The sequence below is a fragment of the Mya arenaria genome, chromosome 6, assembly GCF_026914265.1.
Source record: "Mya arenaria isolate MELC-2E11 chromosome 6, ASM2691426v1".
NCBI classification, from domain to species: Eukaryota; Metazoa; Mollusca; class Bivalvia; order Myida; family Myidae; genus Mya; species Mya arenaria.
The window spans coordinates 41,575,689-41,590,008 of NC_069127.1; the positions used below are offsets into that span (position 1 = coordinate 41,575,689).

Below are 14,320 nucleotides of genomic sequence, written 5' to 3' on the forward strand. Positions count from 1 at the left end.
CTTTCTAAATTGTTCGACGTGCCGTTTTAAATTTAAATAAAACTTAAAAAAATCTGGCGAGAATGGTCATAAAAAGTCAAAAGCCAGTCAAGAAAAATAATTTAACTTTATTGTAATAATGTCAACCATTTCTTATGTATTTCGGGTTTAACATGACTTAGAAAGAGTACTAATTATATAAGATATATACTATGTATAAATAGAGTAGGTCTACAAGTATGTTTATTAACAAATGAAAAAAATGGAATTATTTCGGTATTTACATGACAGACAAAGCAGCGATATATACTGTGTGTAAAACAGAAGGTTACCATGTTTGTTTATTTACAAAGGAAAAAAATGGAATTTTATAAATATGGGAATTAATGTCATGCTCTCCCGTTGCCTTTCAAACTATAACTATTAGGTTTCCCTTCTCTGGCCACCGAAAATGAACATACACATAGAAACGCGACTAATAAACACGCCGCCCCAATAGATAAGCTTAAAATAATATTTTCCGCGGTATGAATGTCCACTTGAAACCACTGTCCTATTTCCCGCGGACAAATCTGAGTCTCAGAAATGTCGTCTGCCTCCGAATTACGAGAAGTGGAAGAAAGTAGTCCGGGGACTATTTTCGCCCAGAACGTCATGTAAGGTTCTCGAAAATGGTCACGTGGTACTATCTGTTTTTGGGAGATGTCCATATAAGGTAACGTGCTTGCGTCAAACTTTGGCCATACTGCGTAGGGTGCCTCGGAGGGATTTCTGGAAATAAAATAAGTTTTAAATTCAGATTGATATATTTTACATTTATTGTTTTTGACAATTAAGGCATTCAACAGCAATAATGACTTCCCATGCAGTGGCTCGACTCAGTAACGTACTTATATAGTCGTAAACTGAAATAATTTAAGTATCATCGTTTCGTTATTTTGCAACAATTTTGTGTGCATTGAACATGTAGCTAGTAGAGAAATGAACACAGGAAACAACAAGAGCTGTCACAGTATGTGACGAATGCCCCCGAATGTGACATTGACCTACGAACAAGGTCAGTACATGAAAAGTTGATCTTGCCTTTATGTGTCAAATACATATGGCAAGTTATTTTAAATTTCCTCTGAACATAAAAAAATACCACCCATACTTGACAACCTACACTGTTATGTCCTTATATTCAGAATTCCCTTGTGAATAAACACTTAGTGTATCTTTCACCTTAGAGGTAGGGACATGGGTCTTGCACACGACACGTCGTCTTCGTATGTGGAACACATGTAGCAAGTTATTTTAAAATCTGTCCTTACAAGGGAAAGTTACAGCCCGGACACGACAACCTATACTCTATGCTTATGTGCAGCACTCTATGGTGAATAAACACTAAGTGTGACCTTGACCTTTGAGGTAGGGACACGGGTCTTGCACGCGACACGTCGTCTTGGTATGTGAAACACTTGTGACAAGTTATTTTAAAATCTGTCCATACAAGGGAAAGTTACAGCCCGGACACGACAACCTATACTCTATGTCCTTATATGCAGCACTCCATTGTGAATAAACACTATGTGTGACCTTGATCTTTAAGGTAGGGACACGGGTCTTGCACGCGACACGTCGCCTTGGTATGTGGAACACATTTGGCAAGTTATTTTAAAATCTGTCCATACAAGGGAAAGTTACAGGCCGGACACGACAACCTATACTCTATGTCCTTATATGCAGCACTCTATTGTGAATAAACACTAAGTGTACCTTGACCTTTGACGTAGGGACACGGGTCTTGCAGGCGACACGTTGTCTTGGTATGTGGAACACATGTGGCAAGTTATTTTAAAATCTGACCATTCAAGAGAAAGTTACAGCCCGGACACGACAACCTATACTCTATGCCCTTATATGCAGCACTCCATTGTGAATAAACACTAAGTGTGACCTTGACCTTTGAGGTAGGGACACGGTTCTTGCACGCGACACGTCGTCTTGGTATGTGGAACACATGTGGCAAGTTATTTTAATATCTGTCCATACAAGGGAAAGTTACAGCCCGGACACGACAACCTATACTCTATGCTTATGTGCAGCACTCCATTGTGAGTAAACACTATGTGTGACCTTGACCTTTGAGGTAGGGACACGAGTCTTGCACGCAACACGTGGTCTTGTTATGTGGAACACATTTGGCAAGTTATTTTAAAATCTGTCCATACAAGGGAAAGTTACAGCCCGGACACGACAACCTATACTCTATGCTTATGTGCAGCACTCTATGGTGAATAAACACTAAGTGTGACCTTGACCTTTGAGGTAGGGACACGGGTCTTGCACGCGACACGTCGTCTTGGTATGTGGTACACATGTGGCAAGTTATTTTAAAATCTGTCCATACAAGAGAAAGTTACAGCCCGGACACGACAACCTATACTCTATGTCCTTATATGCAGCACTCCATTGTGAATAAACACTAAGTGTGAACTTGACCTTTGAGATAGGGACACGACCCTTGCATGCCACATGTCGTCTTGGTATGTGGAACACATGTGGCAATTTATTTTAAAATCTGTCCATACAAGGGAAAGTTACAGAGCCGGACGGACGGACGATGCGATTTTAATATGCCCACCTTCGGGGGCATAAAAATATCACCGTGTTACATCTTGTGACATTTATACAGATTCAAGATGATTGAATTTCCGACCAAGATCCTATAATGAAACTTGTCCTTGTAGTTTAACTTCATGGGATTAGGTTTATACCCTTGTTAGGTTAAACAATGTTTCATCGATATTATTTAAAGCGTCATAGACATGGCGCAAGCTGTTCAAAACCCTGGATCAAATAACGCTTTCTTGACCTTGACCTAATATCTTGATCTCGACCTTGATATCGTTTGATTCAAACATGTGTTTTGAACCTCGCGCCAATGGGCTAAACACACTGCCCACGTTTAATAAGTAGCATTCTATGGATGTAGGAGACGACATACCAGGCTTAAATTCTTAACCAAATAGAATGACCATGTCCATGACCCTTACGTAGTTTTAAGTTTTAAATTTCACCTAATTCACCAACGGATGTCTTTTAGTGGGTGTAGAAGATACAGAAATAGACCAAACTTTAGATTTCCAACACAGTGGCGGATCCGTGGTCTAGTGGTAACACACTTGATTGTCAATGCAGTGGTCGCAAGTTCGATTCCCCGCCGCACCATTAAATACTAATCGTCTTCTGGGAGAGACTTAAAATGGGGGTCCCGTTTTACTGGTGCACGTAAAAGAACCACCGTAGCTCTTTTTAGGGTTACTTTCTGTTGTCACTCATGCGCTTTGCTCCAAAAACCTTATTAAATGGCTAGCGATCATATCGGAGCACTCGCCGAAAGGGCAAGGCCCGAGTGCGAGTATAAATAAGCTTACACATCACCATTGTCCAACATGGGGTTTGAACGTCTTCTTAGTGAGACAATGGGAGGGTGGTCCATTTTATATTAAATAATTATTCACCGCGCGCTCAAATTCTGAATCTATTTATTTGTCCTCGACCTTGTGTCGGGGTTATTCCAGGTGGAAACTGCATGTCACACGTGTGATCAAGGAATATGTCCCATTCGGAACTCCTCGGCCATTTTTATTGAAAACAACCTCGGATGTATTTGGACGGTTTACATACTCAAAAGGCGGTACGTTTAAGTCCGCTGCAAGTTTAGCAGTTTAACTTCATGATTATACTCTTGGGATTCTTAATTATGTTTGCAATAATACACTTCATTGGCAATCAATTTAAGCTTAGATCAATAAAAACAACTCTAAAACACTACATTTAGTTAATGATATAATTCAAAAATTACGAACTACTTCAACTGATGTACCGGCATACATCCCAGAATGTTTTCGATTAAAATGACCGAGATCCGAATGGAATATCTCCATGCCGCGGACACGGACATTTTACGGGTGACAGGACAGGTGGACGAATACTAAAGAGAAAACTCATGGACGGAAAAATTATGATCATTGATGCTACGTAATAGTAAGATGACATGTAGCGGACGAGCCCTACATAGTCATAAAGATATTACTTCATGAAACCTGACTTAGAATACAACCTCATTGTCTGACGCTTAAAACTCCGGAGAAAGTTCTTAATGATTAAGCCTAGTACTTCAAGAATGCATATCTATAATTTGATTGGCTGAAAATATAGGTTGTATTCTAACATGTTTTAGAATACAACTTACATTTTCAGCCAATCAAATTGCCTCAGATTTTGCGTTCACAATAAGTCAGCTCACTCCGCCCATTCTTATTCATAAAGATTTTACTTAATAATGTCATCTAACTATAACATAAGTCATATGATACTAAATGTAGAATAGAAGTACGAAATAATTTAGAAAAAATGCAAAGCAGTCTTGATTAAGCTGTCAAAACGTGATTTAGTCGCCTTATTATGAGAAACCGGTTAAATATGCAGGATTTGCAACACTAATTTTGATTTAGGCCTGCTTATTTCCATCAACGGTTGAGCAACTTATGATATTAAAATATTAAAGTTGATCACAATGATGTTTTATACTTAAAATTATTTCACACTATCAGCCGCCATTCATCAACCGACTTTATTCAGCATTTAAAGGCGATATACGAGTTATGCTTTAATATGATTAATTTCTTCGCATAAAGTTTAATTCTGGATTATCAAAATTAATAATAACTATGAATCAAATATCAATTCTTAGCTTATGTTATATAAGCTGAAGTAGATTACCATACGAGCAGACAGTTATAAACAATCAAACACCTTAAACTACAGAAAAACTGCGATCGCTCGAGGACGCCGGAGCCCAAGCTAATACATCGAGTGATCCGATTGTTTGAACAACCCAAGTTGCCATTATAGTATGAAAATACATCTGGTCACCATATCATTTACTAGCGACAGCAGGTCATACACGATGTTTTGTTACTTGCCGATGGGAATTCATGGAAAAATCATTATTAGAAATAATTCAAATGAAGGAAGACAAAAATATACATCAGGAACCGCATTCGGAACACTTCGGCTATTTTCCATCGAAAACAAGCGTTGAAAGCTAAGCTATCGGATGTTTTAAAACAACTTAAACAATTTAAAACAGTATAGAAATGTATAGCATCTCCACATTTTACTGTAACGTATGGTAACCATGGGAACAAAAACTATAAAAGGTCCAAACTGTTATATCAAAACATCTTATTTCAGAGAAAGAGTTACTCACAAATAAACATATACAATCTGTTCATTGACTTTATTGAACTACATGTATTATTCCCTATATAAAACCTTTTTGGGAGTTTTCGAGAAACCGTACTTCCCAAAAAGTTGACAAAGGAATGTTACAATCTCCAAAACATATGGGACTTGCTACCCTATTGTAATCTCAATCTTACCAGCTCTGCCAAAGTTTCATGCGAATATCTTGAATGATTTTTATTCGGGACTAAGGTTTTGCACGAGGCCGCCATCGTCGACGGCACTAGGCGGATTGAGTCCCCCAACCCTCCCCCTTAAATGGTCGAAGTAACTTTTTATGTCAATATCGGAGAAAAAAGGGATAATAAAATACGCTTTTAAAAAATGTTCCTTTTTGGACTAGAAGTTGTTAATGTTTCTCGTGGGGGAGTACCCTTACCCTCCTCCCCGCAAACATTTTGAAGCAGATATTTCAGTTATGAGGGAGGGGCGTTTGTCATAAGATTGTGCCCCGAATTCCCCCCTCTAACGTCAATTCATGGATCCGCCCCTGCTACCGTATTAATTATAATCTATAACAATTAAAATATCAAAGAATATGATAATTTTCTACTTACCCTGTTCTTGCAAAATTGGATATTATTTTAATGAACTTCTTAACAAGCGTCCTCTGGTCTATGGTCGGCACGAATCCCTGCGCGTGCTTCAGACGACTCAGCGAGCGTTCACTGAATCCGAACAAGAAGAAGATGTCGTCTGCCCGGTTCGCGCCCTCAAGCCAAGAGGGCTTTAACGGGTTGCTGTAATTAAGGGGCTCAGAAAACTGGAATAGATACGTACTTCCTTGACTGAAATCAGAATGGATGGAAGCAGTTTTAATCAATGGCGCTGCTACATCAATATCTGTGGATAGATCAACTATGTTATGTCTGATAACATCCACATTTTCTGGACGAGTGACGTCACTGTATTGAAAACTCACGGTGTTCAGAATGGATTCCGACACATTTCCCCCATATATCGTCTTCATTGCCGTAGGAACAACAATTTTATCAAATTCGGTTCTGTTCACTTGAAAACTATTTATATCTTTATTTAGTAACCTCGACCACATTAGAGCAATATGGATTCCACCCTCCATGTTGTTAATTCCAAGTAAGAGATCTTTTCCAGCAAATGTTTGACGTTCATTTTCAAACTGAGAAGTATCCTCCATATTTGAAAGAATATCGCCAGGGTCAGCCTTGATAAATGTCCCATCTATTGTAGGGGAAAATGTGAAAGTGGCTGAGGTCAAAGTATTTGCTATTTCAATAATAGACTTTCCTCGAAGGCAGCGGGAAATTTCTGTATTGGAGTCCTTCATGCATCCGATGGCGTCGATAAATTCGTTCCCAGACGACGGACGAATAGACGATGTCCCCCCTTCGGTTCGAATAGGGGTTCCACTGAGAGCCACCACTTTCTGGAAATATTGTTTATTTCCGGGGTACATAGCCTGAAGGATGGCATGCGAGGCACCGACAGAGTGGCCGATGACGGTTACCTTACTCGGATCGCCGCCAAAATCACTGATATAATCGGACACCCAGTTGATTGCCATGTGTTGGTCCCAGAGTCCGTAGTTTCCGGTGGACGCGTCCCCATGTAGGCTAAGAAACCCCAGCAGCCCCTGGCGGAAGTTGATGACAACAACTATGACGTCACCTTCAGTTGAGAGGACATCGCCGACGAATCCACTCGATTGGCCAGGCGTGGTGTGGATATACACGATAACGGGTAACGGAGATAGCCGACTACCGCCGGAGATGTAAGGAGCGTAAATGTTCAATGTTAAACAGTCCTCAGACATAGTTTCGTCAATGACATCGAACCAGCCTTGGGTACCCTGGTCGCTGTGGTAACACGAGGGGCGGAAGTAGGCTCCATTGTGGGTTTCTCCCCACCACGGCTTCTTCGGTTCAGGTTTTCGAAACCGGAACTCCCCAATGGGCGGCTCCGCGTATGGAACACCCAGATACTCGACGAAGGCAGCCACAGAGGTACTCCCATTTTCGTTATAGAGTGTCACTTCCTGTATAGTTCCGGAAATATTCCCGAGATTTGTCTCAATCAAGTGTTGTTGACGCTGTTGACACTGCACGTGCTGTGGACCAAATACTAATAAATATACACTCACAATAAATCCAGTCGACATGTAACGAAATCCACTTAGGTTATCCATTTTAAATTCCTGCTGTGTACCAATATTTTATCTTACAATTCTCATTTAAGTTTATCAGAATAGAACAGTTAATCAATGAAAACCTATCCAAGTTATTTGCACGGGCCTATGGCGGTTGCTCGTTTAAATGGAAGCATGAACATTCCTAAACAGTCATCAATAATGTATCGCTTAACTTGTGTGTGTGTGTGTGTAAACAGTGCAACTATTAATACGTTAATAACAAACGAGCTGTAAACTCGTTCAGGTAAGGGTGTTTTAAAAATTAAAAACTACGAATTATTCAAATGGCTGATATGAATGAGCACTTAAAACAAGTATTTAGGCGACTCTAAATTAATTGCGAGATTTTCATCCCCGCCCACCCCCACTTTTTTCGCCGCCTGTTAAATTGTATTGACTCAAATAAATATGTTGAACAAGGGTCTGTATTTGCGTTTCGGTCAAATTCTTTCCGAGAATGGCGTTTATCCATACCAGCCGGTGTGTCGATGTATAACATTCACATGTAAAAAAGGAGAATTATTACGATCATGTACTAGAAACACATATATGTGGTCCCTTTTGCAATAAAAAAAGAGCATGAAAACATTTAACGGTGAAACAGTCATCTATAAAAGAAAAAAGGTCACCCCCGCCCCTATTTAAAAAAATGAATGAAAATCGAGCTATAAATTTATATTGGCCTTATAGGGTATTACATCTTTATTATCTTTAAAGCTGTTTGTTGCTCATTCAAAACGCGGTGTCTCTCAACTGTGAATCATTCATTATACACATTCGTGCGTCGATACGCTCGGGCAAATGTACCATAAATTCGTTGGACAATTTGCAAAATTAAACATATTTTTAATTCATATTCAAACTACACGACCCGTCGCCGAATCTGCTGCTTCCTACATATTGGTTACAACTTTCCAAGTATCTTAGCGCTCAAGCATTTCATTCACAACTGATATATACACATATAATTATATTAATAAAATTAGGGCTGTCACAGGAGTTACGAATACCCCCGACTGCTGCCTTGACACAGGAATAGCAAACTATTTCTTTAAAAAATAGGCCATTACTCCGACGTTATTGTACACTGCATTTCAACTTAACATGTTTAATCAAAGTTTGTTGTTTAGTAAAAATCCATTCAGAAGTTACGCTGCGGACAAGAAAATTAATAATGAGAAAGTTTAATCAAATTTCACCAAGTAGCTTTCAAGCTTCTCAAGCCTACTGCCCCATCCATTCTTTGGCTGAATGCACAGTCATGCACGAAAATCATTCACGCCATAAGCGCAACCAAGGCCTTTTTTCAACCCGAATACACGTGCACACTATGCAAATCTGTAACTGGTGATATTATAACGCATACCATTATTATCTATTCAAAATCTGGCAGCCTCAGAAAATAACTTTCTACCCGAAATTAACACATTATGCGGTCAGAACATATATACGGTGCTCGTAAACTCGGATACTGAATATCTAATACGCTTACTCTTCCAGCCAAACTTCATCACTGCGTTCAGTCACAGTCTTCCGATTTAGGAAACTTTCAAAATATTTCTTAACAAAGCATGCAACTTTGTTCACGATACGATCAGTCTGTACAATAGCTAAACTTTTGTGTAAATATGATAAAAAAATGTTTGCATTTTGTCGCATAAATACCCCAACATATATACACATCTTAAATCTGCCACTAAATGCTTAATTTTCGATAAGCTTTTAGTTATATGACGGGTAAATACAGAGTATGCATGCCTGTGAATATTGTAAACAAACCATTTAAGGATTGCTTTAATCATAATAATCAATAATTTGTAATTCTCACACACCTATATTGTCTGTATAAATTATGTATTTTTTTGTATTATTTATATTATTAATTGCATTACATTTCATGTCATTTATATAATATGTTAAACCACTGAGAAGTGGAATAAAAGAGAATATATACATAGAGAAAAGCTTCAAAGGGCAACTTCTCTGTGATGAGCTTAAATAGAGTTCTTGTACACAGCACTTCCTCTTATTGTTCTTAACCATTGTATGAAGTTTAATTAAATTCCATCCATTAGTTTTCAACTTAAGCTAGGAGTAACAAAGGGCAATAACTCTATATAAGCTGAAACATATTTATAGTTTCTGTACACTGCAGTTCCTCTCATTGTGCTCTACCATAGTATGAAGTTTAATTAAATTCAATACAGTACTTGTTATGATCTAGACAAGAAAAGTTGAAAAAAGGCAATAACTCTGTAAGAAGGTAAAATGAGTTATGGTTCTTATACACTCCACTTCCTCTTATTGTGTTCGATTTCATGGAGTTTAATTAAATTCCATCCAGTAGTTTTTACGTTATGCCCAGACAAGAAAAAATATCAAAGGGCAATAACTCTGTTATAAGCTAAAACGGAGTCATGGTTCTTCATACTTCACTTTCTATCACTGTATAAAGTGTTTCATTGGATTCAATAACATAGTTTTGAATAAGAAAAAAGTAAAATGGATAATACCTCTGTCATAAGCTAAAATAGAGTTATGGTTCCTGTACACTGCACTTTCTCTTGTTGTGCTTTACCATTTTATGAAGTTAAATTAAATTCCATCCAGTAGTTTTCAAGTTGTGCCCCGCACAAGAAAATCATAACAAAGGGCAATTACTCTGTTATGAGCTTAAACAGAGTTATGGTTCTTACATATCAGCTTTCCTCTCATTATGTTTTATCACTGAATGAAGTTTTATACACAGAACTTTTGCGACTTTATGTTCCGAACAAAAAATAAATAAAAAAAGGAAACTTACTTTGTAAAAAGCTGAAATAGATTTATTGTTTCTATACACTGCACTTCATCTCATTGTACTTTACCATAAAATGCAGTTTAATTAATTTCCATTTATTAGTAATAGTTGTGTAGTTATGCTCCGAAGAAGACGTAACAAAGGGCAATAACTCTGTTATTAGCTTAAATATAGTTATTATTCTTACACACAAAAAATGGCTCGTTCCAAGACAAAAAAAAAGTTGTCAAAACGTACAATCTGTGAGATTGCAGCTTTCAACGCGCATCCCTTTCAAAACATGCAGGTTTGTAAACTTAATCCTGCATTGTTTAACATTCTAGAATAAATTCACAATGTATAACTGTTGGCCTAGTTTTAAATCAGACTTTTGGCTTGTAACACAATGAATAAAGTGAACACCATTAAAATACACCTGTGACAGTAATTATATCGAGCCATCATTGGTGTATAATGAATCATTGCCAATGTGCACGATGACACGAACTGTAAACACGATGTGAACTCGTTGGAACAAATTGTTATAACCGACTATCAAACTATTAAACAGAGCGCCATTGTTAACATGGTAAAGTACATCACTGAGTAAACAGAGCGCCACTGTAAAGTACAAAACTGAGTTCGACTTCTAAGAAAATGATATCTTTTGACTTTGCCATTGGTCCGTTGACTTTCAAGAACGTTTTAGTTTCAACATTAATTATTTTACAACGATTGTAAAGAAAGTTATGATAACTAATACCAAGTCACTCTAGTTGGCACGAAAATGCGCGAAAGTGTGGACTTGTGCTGTGTGGGAAACCGGAGTACCCTTGGAAAACCCACTTGTCCGAATTTGTGACCACTTACCCATATCACATGCGCACAGGCCGGGAATCGAACTCAGGTCGCATTGCTGAAAAGCGAGTGTTCTAACCACTTCTCTAACCGGACCGTGAACCACTGCGCTAACCGGACAACCACTGCTCTAACCGGACAACCACTTCTCTAACCGGACAACCACTGCTCTAACCGGACAACCACTTCTCTAACCGGACCGTGAACCACTTCTCTAACCGGACCGTGAACCACTGCGCTAACCGGACAACAACTGCTCTAACCGGACAACCACTTCTCTAACCGGACAACCACTTCTCTAACCGGACCGTGAACCACTGCTCTAACTGGACAACAACTGCTCTAACCGGACAACCACTTCTATAACCGGACCGTGAACCACTGCTCTAACCGGACAACCACTGGTCTAACCGGACAACAACTGCTCTAACCGGACAACCACTTCTCTAACCGGACCGTGAACCACTGCGCTAACCGGACAACAACTGCTCTAACCGGACAACCACTTCTCTAACCGGACCGTGAACCACTGCTCTAACCGGACCGTGAACCACTGCTCTAACCGGACCGTGAACCACTTCTCTAACCGGACAACCACTTCTCTAACCGGACCGTGAACCACTGCCCTAACCGGACAACCACTGCTCTAACCGGACAACCACTGCTCTAACCGGACAACCACTTCTCTAACCGGACCGTGAACCACTGCGCTAACCGGACAACAACTGCGCTAACCGGACAACCACTTCTCTAACCGGACAACCACTTCTCTAACCGGACCGTGAACCACTGCTCTAACCGGACAACCACTTCTCTAACCGGACCGTGAATCACTGCTCTAACCGGACAACCACTTCTCTAACCGGACCGTGAACCACTTCTCTAACCGGACCGTGAACCACTGCGCTAACCGGACAACAACTGCTCTAACCGGACAACCACTTCTCTAACCGGACCGTGAACCACTTCTCTAACCGGACCGTGAACCACTGCGCTAACCGGACAACAACTGCTCTAACCGGACAACCACTTCTCTAACCGGACCGTGAACCACTGCGCTAACCGGACAACAACTGCTCTAACCGGACAACCACTTCTCTAACCGGACCGTGAACCACTTTTCTAACCGGACCGTGAACCACTTCTCTAACCGGACAACCACTGCTCTAACCGGACAACAACTGCGCTAACCGGACTACAACTGCTTTAACCGGACAACCACTTCTCTAACCGGACAACCACTTCTCTAACCGGACCGTGAACCACTGCGCTAACCGGACAACCACTGCTCTAACCGGACCGTGAACCACTGCGCTAACCGGATAACCACTGCTCTAACCGGACAACCACTTCTCTAACCGGACAACCACTTGTCTAACCGGACCGTGAACCACTGCTCTAACCGGACAACCACTTCTCTAACCGGACCGTTAACCACTGCGCTAACCGGACAACCAATGCTCTAACCGGACAACCACTTCTCTAACCGGACAACCACTTCTCTAACCGGACCGTGAACCACTGCTCTAACCGGACAACCACTTCTCTAACCGGACCGTGAACCACTTCTCTAACCGGACCGTGAACCACTGCGCTAACCGGACAACAACTGCTCTAACCGGACAACCACTTCTCTAACCGGACCGTCAACCACTGCTCTAACCGGACAACCACTTCTCTAACCGGACCGTGAACCACTGCTCTAACCGGACAACCACTGCTCTAACCGGACAACCACTTCTCTAACCGGACAACCACTGTTCTAACCGGACAACCATTGAGAACGTGTTGTATTTTTGATACATGGAATTCGCAATACTTATGCAGATATGTTCATGATACTAGTACATCACGTTTGAAACGGTAGGAGCGACATTTTATAAGATTTGAACTGCGTGCAACTGTCGTTTTTGAATTATATTAAACAATCGAGAAGTTCAAATCAAGTTCGCCTTCTTCCTTCCCAAGTTTTAAAGGTCACACAGCGACATTTTCAGTCATAAAAAGGCTTGACAAAGATATATCTAACACGATAAACGTTATAAAGGTACGCATGGTATAATGGCTCTGGTGTACGAGAATGGACTGCGCCTATGTTTAGCATTATGGCTCGACTCTGCCGCATGCCGTGCCTATCGGAACATCTCTGCCGAAATGTTATCTCCGACAGAGAACATTGAACCCAGCCGGTTTGTGAGGTATACACCTTAACAACAGTTGAAGCTAAAAATGCTGTGAAAAAATAACTAATGAAATCTGGATGATTTAACTGCAAAGGGCCAAAATTAGGTAAAGAAGGAAAAGCGGTCATATTTAAAGCCACCCCGCTGATCTTAGTCGAGGTTCCATCGGCTGCAGACAATATAATTATAGTAAGTCTTTATCCCGGAGAGTCCTGTGCCCTCATGCTGACCTAAACGTACCACATGGTACCAGGATATCAAAGAAGCCTCAGTTTGTCACCAGCACATTTGGCCATTACATGTATGTTTCTTTGCGGTCATCGACAGGTGAGGCATAGCATAATCCGGAGTTTGGATATCCACCTTAACAAAAGGGCAATGTTCTTGTTACATTTATTTCACTTTAAACTACATAATAGCACATTCAAAGATGCGAGGTGAAATCATTTTAAGGCCAAAAAAGGTTTGGTTAGGGTAATAGCCTTTTCAAAAACATGTAGTCTAAGAGTAGGTAAGCTTTTTTTATTCGTTCGTGTTAGGCGTTATGTATGAACGGGATTGTCACCATTGGAGAATTGTGTTAAAGTAATTCTCTGTAAACAGCGTTATAGGTTTTAAACTACATATTAAAACACAAACTTAAAATAATAATAACATATATATATATACATTTCGTAGGTATGGTAACCCAAACCAAATGTATTTTAAGCCCAACCTATTATATCGTTTTAGCTGCGAATTTGATCGATTTTTTCTACTTTTTGCAAATTAACGACTTCTTGTATTCCATCAAATGGTGATACTGTCGCAATTGGTCTATTTTAGATACAAGTTAACCTTTATAAACTGAGAAAACCGTATTTAATTTAAGATTGATAATTATTGGATGACATTCAAATTCCACGTTCAACAAATGAACGAAATACTTTTGCAAATTACTCATTTTTAAAGTTTTTTTCAAGTGCTAAATTACCAATACAATGTTATAGCATTCGATCATCGTCAGGGGTACAGCAACTGAACAAAGAGGTCTGTTAAAAGAAAACTGAAGCAACATAG

General features: G+C 39.8%; 1 protein-coding gene across 1 annotated transcript; it reads right to left on the reverse strand.

The window, feature by feature from the left end:
- Positions 1-95: 95 nt before the first annotated feature.
- Positions 96-7,695, reverse strand: LOC128237541 (neuroligin-4, X-linked-like). Its single transcript, XM_052953132.1, has 2 exons — positions 5,832-7,695; positions 96-750 (listed from the first exon to the last, which is right to left on the reverse strand). The coding sequence occupies exons 1-2, from the start codon at positions 7,436-7,438 to the stop codon at positions 369-371; spliced, it is 1,989 nt and encodes a 662-aa protein (XP_052809092.1). The 5' UTR covers positions 7,439-7,695; the 3' UTR covers positions 96-368.
- Positions 7,696-14,320: the final 6,625 nt, after the last annotated feature.

Bases quoted from the DNA above. Each gene is read 5' to 3' on its own strand.
- LOC128237541 (XM_052953132.1), bottom strand. From the start codon at position 7,438: ATGGATAACCTAAGTGGATTTCGTTACATGTCGACTGGATTTATTGTG. The intron at 751-5,831 runs GTAAGTAGAAAA...TTTTATTTCCAG, and splicing joins TCCAATTTTGCAAGAACAGG to AAATCCCTCCGAGGCACCCT.